Genomic DNA, 17,377 nt, shown 5'->3' with positions numbered 1-17,377 from the left:
TTAACCCATTGAGACCCGACGCACATCCGACTGAAAGAGAAATAAACTCACTAACTATAACATCCTATACAAATGCCTTGAAATTCAGTTTGTCAGTGGTTTGTCAAACCTTTTCATGCCAAGAACCATTACCCATTCTGACCGGGCACCCATTTTGGTGTCAGCATCATGTTATGCTTTAGCTATTTAAAAATAGCAGATCTACAAGCTCATATCGCGCCACTCGGTGGCGTGTAGGTCTGCTATTTTTGAAAAATCGAAGAACGACTGACATTTCTAGAATCTGATGTCAGGTCAGAATGGGTTGATCAGACCAGTGTGTGTCCAGCGGAAACCTCGTTATGAATCTGATCTCAGGTCAGAATGGGTTAAGACCCCCATCTCAAAATATCTTGTTCCAGGACCCTCAGAATGACAGAATTGAGTTAAATCTTTTCGTATATTTACAGGTTTAATGTTTGTGTTTCCTTAAACAAACATTAAAAACGCCATTGACAATGGACAGAGTTTAATGTTTGTTTTGTCCATTTTTTTTGTCCTCGATGTTGTATGATGATAAAAGCGCCCCTCACTTCACACGGGTGTGATTCATTTTTAAATGTATAGATTGTATATATAATATATAATATATATGTAAATTGTCGCAGGTGTTTTCCCGTTTCTAACGGGTTAGATTAGTCTACATCTGACTGATCAGCCTCCGTCAACACACACACACACGCATGTGTGTGTGTGTGTGTGTGTGTGTGTGTGTGTGTGTGTGAGTGAGTGAGTGAGTGAGTGAGTGAGAGAGTGAGTGAGAGAGTGAGTGTACTCAGAGTGGAGAGCCATCGGAATTCAATAGTGATATATCAGTCATTATCACCGTCCTGCACGCGCGCGCACACACACACACACACACACACACACACACACACACACACACACACACACACACACACACACACATACACACAGAGCAGCTGCGACCAATCAAGTCTGCTCATGCAGCTGGCAGCGCCAGCCAGTGTTGCCCTCAGTCAGAGAGACGGACGGATTGACCCGGTCTGGGCGGGGAGCCCTGTTGGTGTTCTAACCCATTCTGACCTGAGATCAGATTAAAAAAATGTCTATTACATCCTGACAGTTTCATTATTAACCCATTCTGACCTGAGATCAGATTAAAAAAATGTCAGTCGTTCTTCGATTTTTCAAAAATAGCAGACCTACAAGCTCGTATCGCGCCACTCGGTGGCGCGATATGAGCTTGTAGATCTGCTATTTTTAAATAGCTAAAGCATAACATGATGCTGACACCAAAATGGGTGCCCGGTCAGAATGAGTTAACATTGGTCCGGTTCCCATAGCAACGTCCCACCGTTCCAACTATGGGATTGCAAATATAATCATAGTGCAAACCAGTTGAAATGAGGATTTTCAAACCTCCATAAGTCGGTCTCCAGGATCGCTGTCCTCGGTGGACTTTCTGCCAATCCACATTTCGGATTTAATTTGTGCCTTTGTGCCGCGACGCTGCATGCCGCCATGTAAACGCTTCTGACGAGAGGTAAACAGCGTGTGCGTGTTCCAATGTGACGCAGTGCGTGCGTGCCTCTCACCTGCGTGAACTTGTCCGTGACGCAGTGCGTGTGTCTTCTCTCACCTGCGTGACCTTGTCCGTGACGCAGTGCGTGCGTGCCTCTCACCTGTGTGACCTTGTCCGTGACGCCGTGCGTGCGTGCGTGCTCCTTGACCGTGGGGGCGACGATGGCCTTCTCGGAGGCGGGCGGCGACGGGCACTTCCTGCTGTCGTTGTTGGCCTCGGAGAAGCTGAGCGTGATCAGAGGGATCCTGTTGATGGTGCTGTAGCGGTTCAGGTTGGAGTCCGACGTGGATCCCAGGAGACTGGACCGGATCTGGTTCAGAGGACCTGGGGGGGGGGGGGAGGGGGGGGAAGAGAGAGAGAGAGAAAGAGAGAGAGAGAGAGAGAGAGAGAGAGAGAGAGAGAGAGAGAGAGAGAGAGCGAGAAAGAGAGAGAGAGTGTGATGGTGATATGATAATGATATGATATAGTACTTTATTGTCAGTTCAGACTGAAATGCGTCTTGCAACCCAGCAGCCAAGTATGCAGAACACATATACACACATTTGACATAAACACAAAGAACAAGACAATATTACATACATAAAGACATGAAGACAAGAGCAGTGTCCACCGCTTAGATTACCCTGTGGCTACAACTCCTGATTAAGCCTCAAAGTGGACTGGTGGACAAAAGACCTCTTTAGTAGGGATGGAGCTCGATAACCGATACCCGATAAAATCCGATAACAAGCTTATTGAGTACCCGTTATCAATACGTTTTGGGCTTATCAAGCCTGTTATGGAGCATAGCGGCCCATTACGTCATGTTCAAACAATCATGGCAAGAGGCTAGATAAATAAAGTACTCATTATGCAGAGTGTCTCATTTAGAGTTTTCAAATGAAAAAAAGTGTAAAGAATTGGCGAAAATTGGCGATCTACAAGCTCGCAATGCGTTGCATCGCGACGCATTGAGAGCTTGTATATTCGTTAAAAACAATAATAATAATGTGGCGACCTGACATAACATAACTTCCCCACAGGGTGAGGACACAACGCTACGACAGCATGGTGTAAACCACAGACCACAGGGTGAGGACACAACGCTACGACAGCACGGTGTAAACCACAGACCACAGGGTGAGAACACAACGCTACGACAGCACAGTGTAAACCACAGACCACAGGGTGAGAACACAACGCTACGACAGCACGGCGTAAACCACAGACCACAGGGTGAGAACACAACGCTACGACAGCACAGTGTAAACCACAGACCACAGGGTGAGAACACAACGCTACGACAGCACGGTGTAAACCACAGACCACAGGGTGAGAACACAACGCTACGACAGCACGGTGTAAACCACAGACCACAGGGTGAGAACACAACGCTACGACAGCACGGTGTAAACCACAGACCACAGGGTGAGAACACAACGCTACGACAGCACGGTGTAAACCACAGACCACAGGGTGAGAACACAACGCTACGACAGCACGGTGTAAACGACAGACCACAGGGTGAGGACACAACGCTACGACAGCACGGTGTAAACCACAGACCACAGGGTGAGAACACAACGCTACGACAGCACGGTGTAAACCACAGACCACAGGGTGAGAACACAACGCTACGACAGCACGGTGTAAACCACAGACCACAGGGTGAGAACACAACGCTACGACAGCACGGTGTAAACCACAGACCACAGGGTGAGAACACAACGCTACGACAGCACGGTGTAAACGACAGACCACAGGGTGAGAACACAACGCTACGACAGCACGGTGTAAACCACAGACCACAGGGTGAGAACACAACGCTACGACAGCACGGTGTAAACCACAGACCACAGGGTGAGAACACAACGCTACGACAGCACGGTGTAAACCACAGACCACAGGGTGAGAACACAACGCTACGACAGCACGGTGTAAACCACAGACCACAGGGTGAGAACACAACGCTACGACAGCACGGTGTAAACCACAGACCACAGGGTGAGAACACAACGCTACGACAGCACGGTGTAAACCACAGACCACGGGGTGAGGACACAACGCTACGACAGCACGGTGTAAACCACAGACCACAGGGTGAGAACACAACGCTACGACAGCACGGTGTAAACCACAGACCACAGGGTGAGAACACAACGCTACGACAGCACGGTGTAAACCACAGACCACGGGGTGAGAACACAACGCTACGACAGCCACAGACCACATGACATTTTCAAGATGTCGGCCTATACAATCTGCCTCAGCGCAAGTCAATTAAAGCCCAGATAATATTATTAACCAATTATAGGACCACTTCACCACGTTTCAACCTATCTTCATGAATAGTTATTGGTCCTCAGTAATTGTTCATGATAAAATAGCACAGTTTTTTTCTACTCATGTCTGTGTCTCATAGGAGGGCTGAAACCCACCCACCAGTGACATCATCAATTGGGGAATCCAAGCTAATAGAAACTGCAGGCTCTCTAGTCCTGAAAAGTTGCAATGCGATAATGGAAGATCTAAATATTTTTGTTAAAAGAAAAAAAGGATCTGCCTATAACGACGATGCCAGTGGGTTTCTGAACTGCCCACAGCCCTCCTGTGAGGCAAGAAAGAGAAATAAATAAATGGTGGCATTTTATTAGTGAGGACCAATAGAGGGTATGCGTGTGACATCATCACACCTGGAAGTTATGCGGGAACGCCCACTGAGTGGCAAAAAACTACTTTCTGGCCTCTAGACCAGAAATGATGAAGGTCCACAAATATATTTTTGAATAAGACCGAGGTCCGGTCCCATGCGCGGCGTCCATTGGAGAGCGGGGCTCTATGCCCGTTTAGTATGGTCAAGCCAAGCTTATACAAATCAGATCCCCTTCCACCCAACCAATAATGGGGTGCAGAGTGCAGGCCCGGAGTGGAACTCCAAATCAGGCCGGGAGTTATACGCCCTGGCAGGCCACACTGCGTGCATGAGAAATGTACCATCTGATGTTATTTATATTATTAACTTCTTCCCTCCATTAACATAAGACACACAATGTAGTTGTGCTGCAGCAACACTGCCTGAATTTAATTGAAATTGACTGTGGCTGGCCTGGTCTGAGCTTAGGAGAGATTTTTTTTTAAATATAATTTGCCTAGGGTCCGCAGAGAGGTGGTCCGCCAGTTGAGTACCCCTGCTCTAGACCATTCATCTAAACAGAAAAGTCCTGTCTGATTGCATTAAACATGCTTGCATTAAACATGCACGAAAAGCTTGAATTATCCTGTCTATCTGCAAAGTTTTTGTTTCATGAAAATCGTTATCAGCTACTTTCTGTCAAGAAATGCCCTGCATTTGATTATTTCTCAAAGTGTCAAGAGTTTGGAAGTGCTTGTTTTCAATAACACAACATTTTGCTGCCTCTTGCATTATGTGACATTTAGAAGCAGGTGGTACGCAGTACGGTTGAAGTGATTTCCAACGAGTGCTTCCTAACTCCAACACTCCATGCTGCTCAATGTTGTGCCACTCAGTCTAGATGAGGGGGGGGCGTGTCCTGATGGGAAAATATTAGTCTATATTATATGAAGACAGGTTGAAAGGTGGTGAAGTGGTCCATTAAGACCCGGGGCCGATCCTACAAATGCCTTCTAAAATCAGAAGTACTACCAGTCACATTTAAAACAATAAAATAAGAACACAAACAATTGGCTGTCCATCTAATCTAAAATGACACGGATGGACACACACACACACACACACACACACACACACACGGGGGGGGACAGTACATCAAACCACACACACACAGGGACAGTACATCAAACCACACACACTCACACACTACATCACCGTGCGCACACACACACGGCACTCACACACACACACACACACACACACACACACACACACACACACGGTGACAGAGTGCGGAAATGTGAAATTACAGCACATGATAATCATTCATCAATGTGATTAAGCTCAAGTTCAGTCCCCCACCCCCGGCCCCCACCCCCGGCCCCCACCCCACATTCCCTCCCTCCTCCTCCTTTTGGATGGAGTTGGAGTTGGAGGACGACAGAGACAGCAGAGAAGGATGAGAGAGCTCTAAGTGCATCATGAAGGACGGTACTGTTACTGTACATCACCACGACGGTCACAACACAGTCACTTAAAGGGGGGGGGGGGGTTATAAAACGCTGAAGCCATACCGCCAGCCATCCAGGAGCGAGACACTGGAGCCAATCATAGAGAAGGAGAGAGAGAAAGCGAGAGAGAGGGGGTGGGAGTTATACGGGACACAGTTTGAGAATCACATTAGTTGCGACTGAAGTTTGCAGTTAACTAAAGAGGGTATGCCAAGCCCCCAGTAAGGCTTATCCAACGTTGAAGCTGCCACTACGATGTAGTGTTTCCAATGCTGTTCCAACTCTGTAGCGAGTGTGTGTGTGTGTGTGTGTGTGTGGGGTGAGGGGCGGGCAAACACAGTCTATTTAAAGTGAACGTATGCGCTGGCCCCTGGAGCTGGTGTATATGCTAACAGCTAGCCGCAATTATAGTTAATATATTAGCGCCCCTCACTTCAGACGGGTGCAATTTTTATTTATTTATAATAATCTGCATTTTCATGCCTTATTTCAGACATGTAGACAGATAGAGAGACAGGTAGTCGCAAGGGCAGAGAGGAAATAAGACTAAATGGGATTGGAAACGCTGCTACTGATTGGCTGAGCCCACCAGCCCACCAACCCACATCATTCCATCACCATCAACGCCAGCGGAGAAGGTGTTCGTCTCAGATAAGCAGCTTGTCTAATTTGCCGGCGAGGAAAGGAAGGGTCTTTGGGGGTCTTTCTGTTGCCAACGTGCTTTGAATCACGTGCAGCGCTCACTCAGCGTGCGATGTATAGCGCCACGATTCAACTGAAGCCTGCACTCATTCAGAGAGAGAGAGAGAGAGAGAGAGAGAGAGAGAGAGAGAGAGAGAGAGAGAGAGAGAGAGAGAGAGAGGGAGAGCGTGTTGCTGAGGTCATGGAGGGATTTTTGTGCTGAACGCTCCCACGGGGGACCAGCAGAGGTCGCTCCCGCGCTCGCACGTGGCGGTGGGGGGTGGGGGGGGGGGGTGAGGGGGGGGGTTGCACAGGTCAGGTGCACCGTGGGGGATTGAGTCATCTAACACATGATGCGTGGGCAACATGCGGCCCGGGGGCCACCTGAGGCCCCTCACCTTCAGCCCTGGGGCCACATGCGGCCCCCCACCTTCAGCCCGGGGGCCACCTGAGGCCCCTCACCTTCAGCCCGGGGGACACATGCGGCCCCCCACCTTCAGCCCGGGGGCCACATGAGGCCCCCCACCTTCAGCCCGGGGGCCACCTGAGGCCCCTCACCTTCAGCCCGGGGGCCACATGAGGCCCCCCACCTTCAGCCCGGGGGCCACATGAGGCCCCCCACCTTCAGCCCGGGGGCCACCTGAGGCCCCTCACCTTCAGCCCGGGGGACACATGCGGCCCCCCACCTTCAGCCCGGGGGCCACATGAGGCCCCTCACCTTCAGCCCGGGGGCCACATGAGGCCCCTCACCTTCAGCCCGGGGGACACATGCGGCCCCCCACCTTCAGCCCGGGGGCCACATGCGGCCCCCCACCTTCAGCCCGCTATAGTATATCGGGATAGTGATATATTATGGATTTCTGCTGTTACAATTCCAAACATGCAAACATGACCCGCTTTAATTACTTCTATATCAGTAGCTTAATGACTAGTGTTAAATTAATTTTCATAATGGAACAAGAGAAGGAAAAATGAAACACTGCAGAAAACACAGCTTGAAAGAAGAACAATGCAGGAAAAACCTAGAAATAAAGAGCTGGGACGAGATAAACCAGTGACACCAGGGCCTTTCCATAGAGCTGGTATGAGAAGAAGGCTTGGCTGACAGCATGCAGTCACTCCAAATCATACTTTTGCTATCAGACAGCAGGGTCAGATCCAGCATGGATCAAGACTGGAGTGAATGATTTAAGGCATGCACTTTCCAAAAAAAAGCAGAAAAACACAACCAAAAGGTGTGGAACTATAGTGGCCCTCTGGAGCGAGTGTGGAACTATAGTGGCCCTCTGGGGTGAGTGTGGAACTATAGTGGCCATCTGGAGTGAGTGTGGAACTATAGTGGCCCTCTGGAGTGAGTGTGGAACTATAGTGGCCATCTGGAGTGAGTGTGGAACTATAGTGGCCCTCTGGAGTGAGTGTGTAACTATAGTGGCCCTCTGGAGCGAGTGTGGAACTATAGTGGCCCTCTGGAGTGAGTGTGGAACTATAGTGGCCATCTGGAGTGAGTGTGGAACTATAGTGGCCCTCTGGAGTGAGTGTGTAACTATAGTGGCCCTCTGGAGCGAGTGTGGAACTATAGTGGCCCACTGAAGTGAGTGTGGAACTATAGTGGCCCTCTGGAGTGAGTGTGGAACTATAGTGGCCCTCTGGAGTGAGTGTGGAACTATAGTGGCCCTCTGGAGTGAGTGTGGAACTATAGTGGCCCTCTGGGGTGAGTGTGGAACTATAGTGGCCACCTGGAGTGAGTGTGGAACTATAGTGGCCCTCTGGAGTGAGTGTGGAACTATAGTGGCCCTCTGGAGCTAGTGTGTAACTATAGTGGCCCTCTGGAGTGAGTGTGGAATTATAGTGGCCCTCTGGAGTGAGTGTGGAACTATAGTGGCCCTCTGGAGCGAGTGTGGAACTATAGTGGCCCTCAGGGGTGAGTGTGGATCTATAGTGGCCACCTGGAGTAAGTGTGGAACTATAGTGGCCCTCTGGAGTGAGTGTGTAACTATAGTGGCCACCTGGAGCGAGTGTGGAACTATATAGTAGCCCTCTGGAGCGAGTGTGGAACTATAGTGGCCCTCTGGAGTGAGTGTGGAACTATAGTGGCCCTCTGGAGTGAGTGTGGAACTATAGTGGCCCTCTGGAGTGAGTGTGGAACTATAGTGGCCCTCTGGAGTGAGTGTGGAACTATAGTGGCCCTCTGGAGTGAGTGTGTAACTATAGTGGTCCTCTGAAGTGAGTGTGGAACTATAGTGGCCATCTGAAGTGAGTGTGGAACTATAGTGGCCCTCTGGAGTGAGTGTGGAACTATAGTGGCCCTCTCCATCGTCACAGTTTGCCAGCCCCTGATCTATCACCATGCCGGGGCTCTTCCACTCATCACAGAAGAGGAAGATGCATGTTGGCATTCAAATCAAATTAAACCTATTTTTTCCCGTCCCTCGGAAAACGGAGGGAGGAATAATCATGCAAGCAAACCAGTGCATGGCGTGCAGTTACAGTACAGTACAGTACAGTACAGTACAGTACAGTACAGTACAGTACAGTACAGTACAGTACAGTACAGTACAGTACAGTACAGTACAGTACAGTACAGTACAGTACAGTACAGTACAGTACAGTGTGTGCTACTGTACTCGTGTAGAAGGCGTGCCGGTATAAAGTGACGTGCTTTCAACGTTTCCGTTTACCTTTCATATTGCGACCGTTGTCTGTAACCATGGAGACGGAGCAGAGAGACGGACAGGAGGGAGACAAGGAAGGAAGGGGAGGGGGTTAGGGGGGAGAGAGGGAGATGTGGGGGGGGGGGGGGGGGGGGGTTTAGAGAGGAAGATTCTGGGTGTTTGTGTCGTGATGAATGGACCCCCCCCCCCAACCTTCAAAGGGGGGGGGGGGATTCAATTTAATACACTGAAGTAGACGTATTGCTGTTGGCTGGGAAGCCATTTAACCCATTTTGGTGTGACGTTGAAATTAAAAGAATGTCTTCTAAATCATGACAATTTTCTGAAAGATTTGAGGCACATTTTAATGATTTTTCAAAAATAGCTGACCTATATACAAGCTCGTAGCGCGACACTCGGTGGCGTGCTACGAGCTTGTAGATCTGCTATTTTTCAATAGCTAAAGTATAACATAAACACCAAAAGGGGTTCCCGCCCAAAATGGGTTTTAACCCATTGAGACCTGCTGCCGAGACCATACTAATGTCTTCTAAATCGTGATTTACATGACCCCAAATAATTAGAATAATCTGAAAAACTTTCATGTATTTTAGATTCATTACACAACAACTGAAATAATTCAAGCCTTTTTCTTTTGTTTTAATCTTGATGATTATGGCGTACAGCTCATGAAAATAAATAAAAATCCTATCTCAGTGAATTAGAATATTTTACGAGACCACAAAAAAAAAAAAAAAATTGAAATGTCGACCATCTGAAAAGTATATTTGTATGCAGTTAATACTTGGTCTGGGCTACTTTTTTGAACAAATTATTTCATCAATGGGGCGTGGCATGGAGGTGATCAGCCTGTGGCACTGTTGAGGTGTTATGGCCCAGGTTTGCTTTGATAACAGCTGTAAATTAATTTGTATTGTTCAGTCTCATGTCTCACACTTTCCTCTTGACAATACAACCTAAATTATCTTGACAATACAACCTAGATTCTCTGTGGGGTTCAGGTCAGTCCAGTTGGCTGGTCAGTTAAGCACAGTAATACCATGGTCAGTACACCAGTTACTAGTAGTTTTAACACAGTAATACCATGGTCAGTACACCAGTTACTAGTAGTTTTAACACAGTAAGGTCAGTACACCAGTTACTAGTAGTTTTAACACAGTAATACCATGGTCAGTACACCAGTTACTAGTAGTTTTAACACAGTAATACCATGGTCAGTACACCAGTTACTAGTAGTTTTAACACAGTAATACCATGGTCAGTACACCAGTTACTAGTAGTTTTAACACAGTAAGGTCAGTACACCAGTTACTAGTAGTTTTGGCTCTGTGGGCAGGGGCCAACTCTAGCTGGAAAGGAACATTAGCATCTCCATGAAGCTTGTCAACATACTGAAGCACAATGTACTCTAAAAAGATGGCTTTGAAACCAGTGTTAAGTTTTCACTGTCAGTGGACCAACACCATGCAGATAACAAGGCCTAAACCATCACTGTGTTTTGTCATGTCCAGAGTGGCCCCCTAGTGGGACCCTCCCCTCTATCGATGGCCCCCTAGTGGGACCCTCCCCTCTATCGATGGCCCCCTAGTGGGACCCTCCCCTCTATCGATGGCCCCCTAGTGGGACCCTCCCCTCTACCGATGGCCCCCTAGTGGGACCCTCCCCTCTATCGATGGCCCCCTAGTGGGACCCTCCCCTCTATCGATGGCCCCTAGTGGGACCCTCCCCTCTATCGATGGCCCCTAGTGGGACCCTCCCCTCTATCGATGGCCCCCTAGTGGGACCCTCCCCTCTATCGATGGCCCCCTAGTGGGACCCTCCCCTCTACCGATGGCCCCCTAGTGGGACCCTCCCCTCTACCGATGGCCCCCTAGTGGGACCCTCCCCTCTATCGATGGCCCCCTAGTGGGACCCTCCCCTCTATCGATGGCCCCCTAGTGGGACCCTCCCCTCTACCGATGGCCCCCTAGTGGGACCCTCCCCTCTATCGATGGCCCCCTAGTGGGTCCCTCCCCTCTATCGATGGCCCCCTAGTGGGACCCTCCCCTCTACCGATGGCCCCCTAGTGGGACCCTCCCCTCAACCGATGGCCCCCTAGTGGGACCCTCCCCTCTACCGATGGCCCCCTAGTGGGACCCTCCCCTCTACCGATGGCCCCCTAGTGGGACCCTCCCCTCTACCGATGGCCCCCTAGTGGGACCCTCCCCTCTACCGATGGCCCCCTAGTGGGACCCTCCCCTCAACCGATGGCCCCCTAGTGGGACCCTCCCCTCAACCGATGGCCCCCTAGTGGGACCCTCCCCTCTATCGATGGCCCCCTAGTGGGACCCTCCCCTCTACCGATGGCCCCCTAGTGGGACCCTCCCCTCTACCGATGGCCCCCTAGTGGGGAGTGGGACCCTACCTTCGCTGGCGTGTCGGCCCCTGAAGGCGCTCTGCGCGTTGCAGCCGAAGCCCTCCATGTCCTGCACGGAGGACGCCCGGCGGATGCCGCGCTCGTTTTTCCCGGGCGAGGCGCTGGGCGTGACGAGGGCGGGGTGGTGGTGGGAGGAGGGGGGGGAGGCCGGGGAGCCCAGGCTGTCCGACATCGTCTGGACCCGGGACCGCCGCAGCGGCGGCGGCGGGGCCCCCGCCACCCCGGGGCCTCGGTGGGGGCCTTTGGGCGAGGAGTGGTCCAGGGGGGGGGGCTCCGACACGGGCGTGGAGCAGTGGCTGACGGGGCCGATGAGGGCGTGCGTGTCGTTGGACGCGTAGGAGGGGCTGTCGTCGCGGCGGGCGGCGGCGGCGGTCTGCGGCGTGCGGCGGTCCGAGTCCACCGTCACCCCGTCGGGGTCCTCCTGGGGGAGGGGCTGCTTGTTGAGACCCAGGAGAGGAAACGCCGGCAGGCGGAAACTGAAGAACCGCCGCCCTTTACCTGGAGGAGAGAGAGACAGGACAATAAGAACAGTGGTGTTTTTGGCAAGTACATTTCTATTTTAGTTTTAGTCATTAGTCTTTGGAATGAAACTTTCGTTTAGTTGTAGTCACATTTTAGTCACCTGGAATGTTTTTGTGTTAGTCTAGTTTTAGTCGACTAAATATCATAAGATTTGTGCAAATTGTTCAGCACCTTCTAAGTTTGTTTTTCGAAAGGTGCTTTATAAATAACATTTACTTACTTACTTACATAACTTTTGAATGAGGGCTTGGTTTAGAAAAGCCTATATTTTGTGCTAAAGTAATATATTGAATAACATATAAATGTAGATGTTAAGGCTTAGACTGGCATAGCCTATGGCATTGTGGGGCTGCAGGACTGAGCACTCTGGAGATAAGTGAAGTGTAAAAAGCATTTTGTACAAGTGTGTGCTTATGAACATTTACCACGTTATGTCCGCATTGATACAGAAATGAATGATTATTAAGCGAGCGACGCGTGGTGTACAGTGAGCGCACTCTGGTGCTTGGCTAGCGTTTGGCTAGCGATATTAGCCGTGGCCAGCTTTGTTGTTTAAACAATTTACTCTGTCAACTAACGTAGCAGACGATAGCGTGGTAAATGGTGGAGGAGTCCTGCAGTCTATGCTGTTGCGTGGTGTTGTTTTGTGAGTTTATATCCATGAAGACGAGTCACGTTGGTCTTAACACACGGGCTCTGTGTGATAATAATCTTGAAGCACCGCGCCAGCCGGGCCGAGTGTCAGTGAGTGAGAGGCTGAGCTGTCAGTGCGTGCATGCGTGCATGGAGCGGAGGAGGAGGGAGGAGGCAAAATAATCAAAACACTTGGCAAATGGCAACACAACTACAATACAGACAATACAAGTCTGCGCGAGACGTTTGGGGAAAGTGTCGTGTATTAGAATACACAACAGAAAGTTACCGTAATGACTGGAAAATTGCACAGCGGAAAAACAGTAAAATGGACTGCTGTGGGCGCCGGGCGGGGCACATGGGCACCACGGCCACTGTGGCCGTATGGGCATATCATTTTTCGAGGGGCACACGGCCAAAGAGAGGGGCAACGACGGCCATGGCCGCCGTGAAATTCCTGCCCTGGACCGGATGTTATGTTGACATAATGGTGTGTGCGTGCGTGTGCGCGCGCGTGTGTGTGTGGTGTCGGTGTGTGTGTGGTGTCGGTGTGTGTGTGTGTGGGCACGTGTGTGTGCGTGTGTGTGTCGGACCGGATGTTGATCGCTCACTCAAACGATTAGAAACCCTCACTGAGGTGTCGTAACGACAATTATACCACAGGTCGTTTCGAGGAAGCAATCTGATTGGTTGAAACAGCCTTCTAGCTGTGGTTCAAACGAGCACCACTCCACACCTAATCAAAACAGAGAATTCAGCTGCTCTGTTCTCCCAGAGCGCAGCAAACTGGGTGGCTATAGGCTAGATAGTTTCTTGGGACATTTGTGGTCAGGCCACAGGTGACATCGGTCATTAAAAAAATAGTTTTTTTCAAAGATTTTCTTAGTTTTAAGGGTAACTGTTGTAGAATTGCAATATTACACTCGAGGGTGTGGTTTAACGTGATTATTGCCAGTTCAGTGATGCTTGCGGTACTCGACTACGTCTCGTTCCTGACCGCATCACTGTCGTGGCAATAATCACGCTGAACCACACCCTGTCGTGTAATATTGCTTAATTAGGCAGCCAGCCAAACTCCTGACATTCCTGACTCCTGACAGGAGTCAGGAATGTGGTGTCTTGCTCCGTTTTTGCTGATCTTTGTCAGGAGTGAAAAAACAATGCTCCTTCTGTAGTGTCAAACAGCACAGCTAACCTCTCTAAAAACAATGCTCCTTGTAGTGTCAAATAGCACAGCTAACCTCTCTAAAACAATGCTCCTTGTAGTGTCAAATAGCACAGCTAACCTCTCTAAAAACAATGCTCCTTGTAGTGTCAAACAGCACAGCTAACCTCTCTAAAACAATGCTCCTTGTAGTGTCAAACAGCACAGCTATCCATCCACCATCTTCAACCGCTTATCCGTAGTCGGGTCGCAGGGAGCAACAGCTCCACCAGAGAGCTCCAGACTTCCCTCTCCCGAGCAACATTAGTGACTTCCTCCTGGGGGATTCCGAGACGTTCCAAGGCCAGAGAGTCGATGTATTTCCTCCAACTGCGCCTTGGTCTGCCCCGGGGTCTCCTCCCAGTGGGACATGCGTCGAGGACCTCCCTAGGGAGGCGCCCGAGTGGCATCCTAACCAGATGCCCGAACCACCTCAGCTGACTCCTTTCCAGGCGAAGGAGCAGCGGTTCTACTCCGAGTCTCTCTCGTGTGACTGAACTTCTCACCCTATCTCTAAGGGAGATGCCAGCCACCCGTCGAAGAAAACTCATTTCAGCACAGCTAACCTCTCTAAAAACAATGCTCCTTGTAGTGTCAAACAGCACAGCTAACCTCTCTAAAAACAATGCTCCTTGTAGTGTCAAACAGCACAGCTAACCTCTCTAAAACAATGCTCCTTGTAGTGTCAAACAGCACAGCTAACCTCTCTAAAACAATGCTCCTTGTAGTGTCAAACAGCACAGCTAACCTCCCTCTTCACAGCTTGAATCGGTTTTAATGAGGACCGATTATTATGAAGACGAGTTGGGAAAAAAAGTTTGAGAAGCGACTGCAAAAAACGTGCCGTTCCAACCTTGGCGGAGATTCACCGAACCCAATCCGAGCAAACACATCTGTACACGACGGTGATTAATGGCCGACAAGGCTCCGCTGTGTGTCGTTTAATGAGTAATGTCTTGTCAACTCCGCTAGACCTGGGAGGACAGAGGTGGACAGAGGGAGGACAGAGGGACAGAGGGAGGACAGAGGGACAGAGGGAGGAAAGAGGGACAGAGGGAGGACAGAGGGACAGAGGTGGCCTCACGCTCAGCCTCCCACTGCCTGGGAGGACAGAGGCGGCCTCACGCTCAGCCTCCCACGGCCTGGGAGGACAGAGGTGGACAGAGGGAGGACAGAGGGACAGAGGGACAGAGGGAGGTAAGAGGTCAGAGGTGAGAGGTCAGAGGTGGCCTCACGCTCAGCCTCCCACGGCCTGGGAGGACAGAGGTGGCCTCCCAGGGAGCTGAACTCACACAGGCGTGGAGTCCAAACCGACCGCCAGACCGACCAGAACGGCCATGCCTAATGAGCCAAGCAAGGACTGACGCAACCCTCTCCGACCTTGATTTGGGTTTTTTTCTTTTTTTCCCCCTTTGTAGCGTACTGTACGTACGGTATATTGACCCATTCAGGACGGGAACCCCTTTTGGTGTTTTAAAGTATTATACTTTAGCTATTGAAAAATAGCGGATCTACAAGCTCATAGAGCGGCACAGAGTGATGCGCTATGAGCTTGTAGATCTGCTATCCCTGGAACAACACATTTTCAAATGGGGGTCAGCGGCCAATTACATATAATACTTGGGGGTCCCTTTACATGAAATATTGAGCACCACTGAAATAGAAACATGAGGTATTTCAGAAAACCGTCAGGATTTAGAAGACATTTTTTTAAATGTCAACGTCGGGCCTAAATGGGTTAAGTAGCCTTGTTTGTTTGCATCCTCCACATCCTCCTCCTCCTCCCCAAGATCTCCTCAGCCGCCGTCTGATAGATAACGCTTTGCTTTTGGTGCTGATCAGCCCTAGTAGTTTAGAGAAATAAAATATCCCAAAGCAAAGATCAAAAACAACCACACTTCTTCTCCCTCAGGCATTAATCGGGTCCGTTCAATTATTCATGGTGGCGGCGGCGGTGGCTCAGCCTGGATGGGTAACCGTAAGGTTGCCAGTTCGAACCCCGGCTCCCCCAGAGTTACTGTCGAAGTGTCCTTGAGCAAGACCCTGAACCCCTAATTGCTCCCGATGTGCTAGTTGGTGCCTTGCATGGTTTCCGCTGCCATCGGTGTATGAATGGGTGAATGTAATGCACAATTTCTGTAAATAAATGCACCATTTATATAGGCTACCAGGGCTGGACTGGGACAAAAATTCGGCCCGGTCGCGCGGATTTGGCCCCCCGACCGGCCCACCCACCACAACCAGCGCGCAGATAGCAGAGACTCTACCGCCCGCTCCGTCGAGGCACACACAAACAAACAAGCCCCTAATAATACCACCGCTTTTACATAAATTATACAAACCAACAGACAACTAACTACACAACCCTTTGTAGAGTAGTGTATTTGTCACTCACTGATACAGGTACAGTGAAATGACCATGATGCCACTGGCAGAATGGCAGCACGCTTTCCTGGTGGCCTGCCTGGCACTGTACGTCCTATGGCCAGTCCAGCCCTGTAGGCTACTACAGTATATACAGTATATGGGCAGATTAACCCATTCTGACCTGAGATCAGATTCTAAAAGTGTCTTCTACATCCTGACAGTTTTCTGAAAAAGCTTTGAATCAAAAGCTTCTGCCAACAGCAGTCACAACAACAAAGGCCAACGGCCGAGTGTCCAGATCAAAGACTGTATAAAACCATGAAACGCAAAGTGGTCAGGAGCTCGAATTGAACCTCAGCGTGCGTTTCACGCACACGTTACCGAAGAGAGGAGGCTAGGGGGGGTGACACGTTACCGAAGAGAGGTTCTTACAGAGGGTCACCTTGGGGGGATACGGTGAAACCATATGTCCCACGCAGCCAGAGAAACAACATGCACTTCTGCAGTGCCACGGACTGTATGTGAAAGTGTGTGTGTGTGTGTGTGTGTGTGTGTGTGTGTGTGTGTGTGTGTGTGTGTGTGTGTGTGTGTGTGTGTGCGTGCGTGCACATCACCTTTGTAGCAGAGAGAGAGAGATTGTGTGGACCGTTTTCCAAACGAAAAGAAAAGAAAAACGGTTGATTTGTGGTTGAAATCTTTAGGGAGTTTGCCGTATTTGTCCGTACAGTACTGTAAGTGCTCTTTGAGAGCGGTTTTGAAGGAGTCTAGGGATTCACAGGCCTCTCTCTCTCTCTCTCTCCTGAACAAGCCCCAAAGCCACCTGCCGTATCCTGCATGTTGCATTATGACGGCGCAACGCAGAGAAAAGGAACGACAGCAATAAATATATGAATAAAAACCAAACTGAGATTTATGCTACGATACAGTTGATAAGATATGAGGACAGACAAGACCCGGGTTGGCTGGGCTTCACACAGAGAGAGAGAGAGAGAGAGAGAGAGAGAGAGAGAGAGAGAGAGAGAAAGGAGAGGGATGGATGCATTGGATGCGTTGGGAGAGGGATGGATGTGGAGAGGCCCATTTTATTTCATCTCCGTCCCGTTGACTGACTCTCTAAATCACGCTACATTATACCACAGGCACCTTTAATAATTAGGAATCGCCAATTAAACATT

The 17,377-nt window shown here is 49.9% G+C and overlaps 1 protein-coding gene across 1 annotated transcript in view; it reads right to left on the bottom strand.

Moving 5' to 3' along the window:
• Window positions 1–17,377, bottom strand: part of LOC310854002 (voltage-gated inwardly rectifying potassium channel KCNH7-like) — a gene marked incomplete at both ends in the record, with an annotated part of 138,835 nt that overhangs the window by 48,986 nt on the left and 72,472 nt on the right. Inside the window, 4 exons of the mRNA XM_083758476.1 lie at window positions 1,686–1,909; window positions 5,771–5,794; window positions 9,067–9,087; window positions 11,465–11,974. Coding sequence (XP_083614602.1) covers window positions 1,686–1,909; window positions 5,771–5,794; window positions 9,067–9,087; window positions 11,465–11,974 — 779 coding nt within the window. The remainder of the gene's footprint in view (window positions 1–1,685; window positions 1,910–5,770; window positions 5,795–9,066; window positions 9,088–11,464; window positions 11,975–17,377) is intronic.

Source organism: Protomyctophum parallelum (genome assembly GCF_964188405.1).
Source record: "Protomyctophum parallelum genome assembly, chromosome: 23".
In the NCBI taxonomy this organism is placed as follows: Eukaryota; Metazoa; Chordata; class Actinopteri; order Myctophiformes; family Myctophidae; genus Protomyctophum; species Protomyctophum parallelum.
This window is presented reverse-complemented; position numbering and strand designations above follow the sequence as displayed.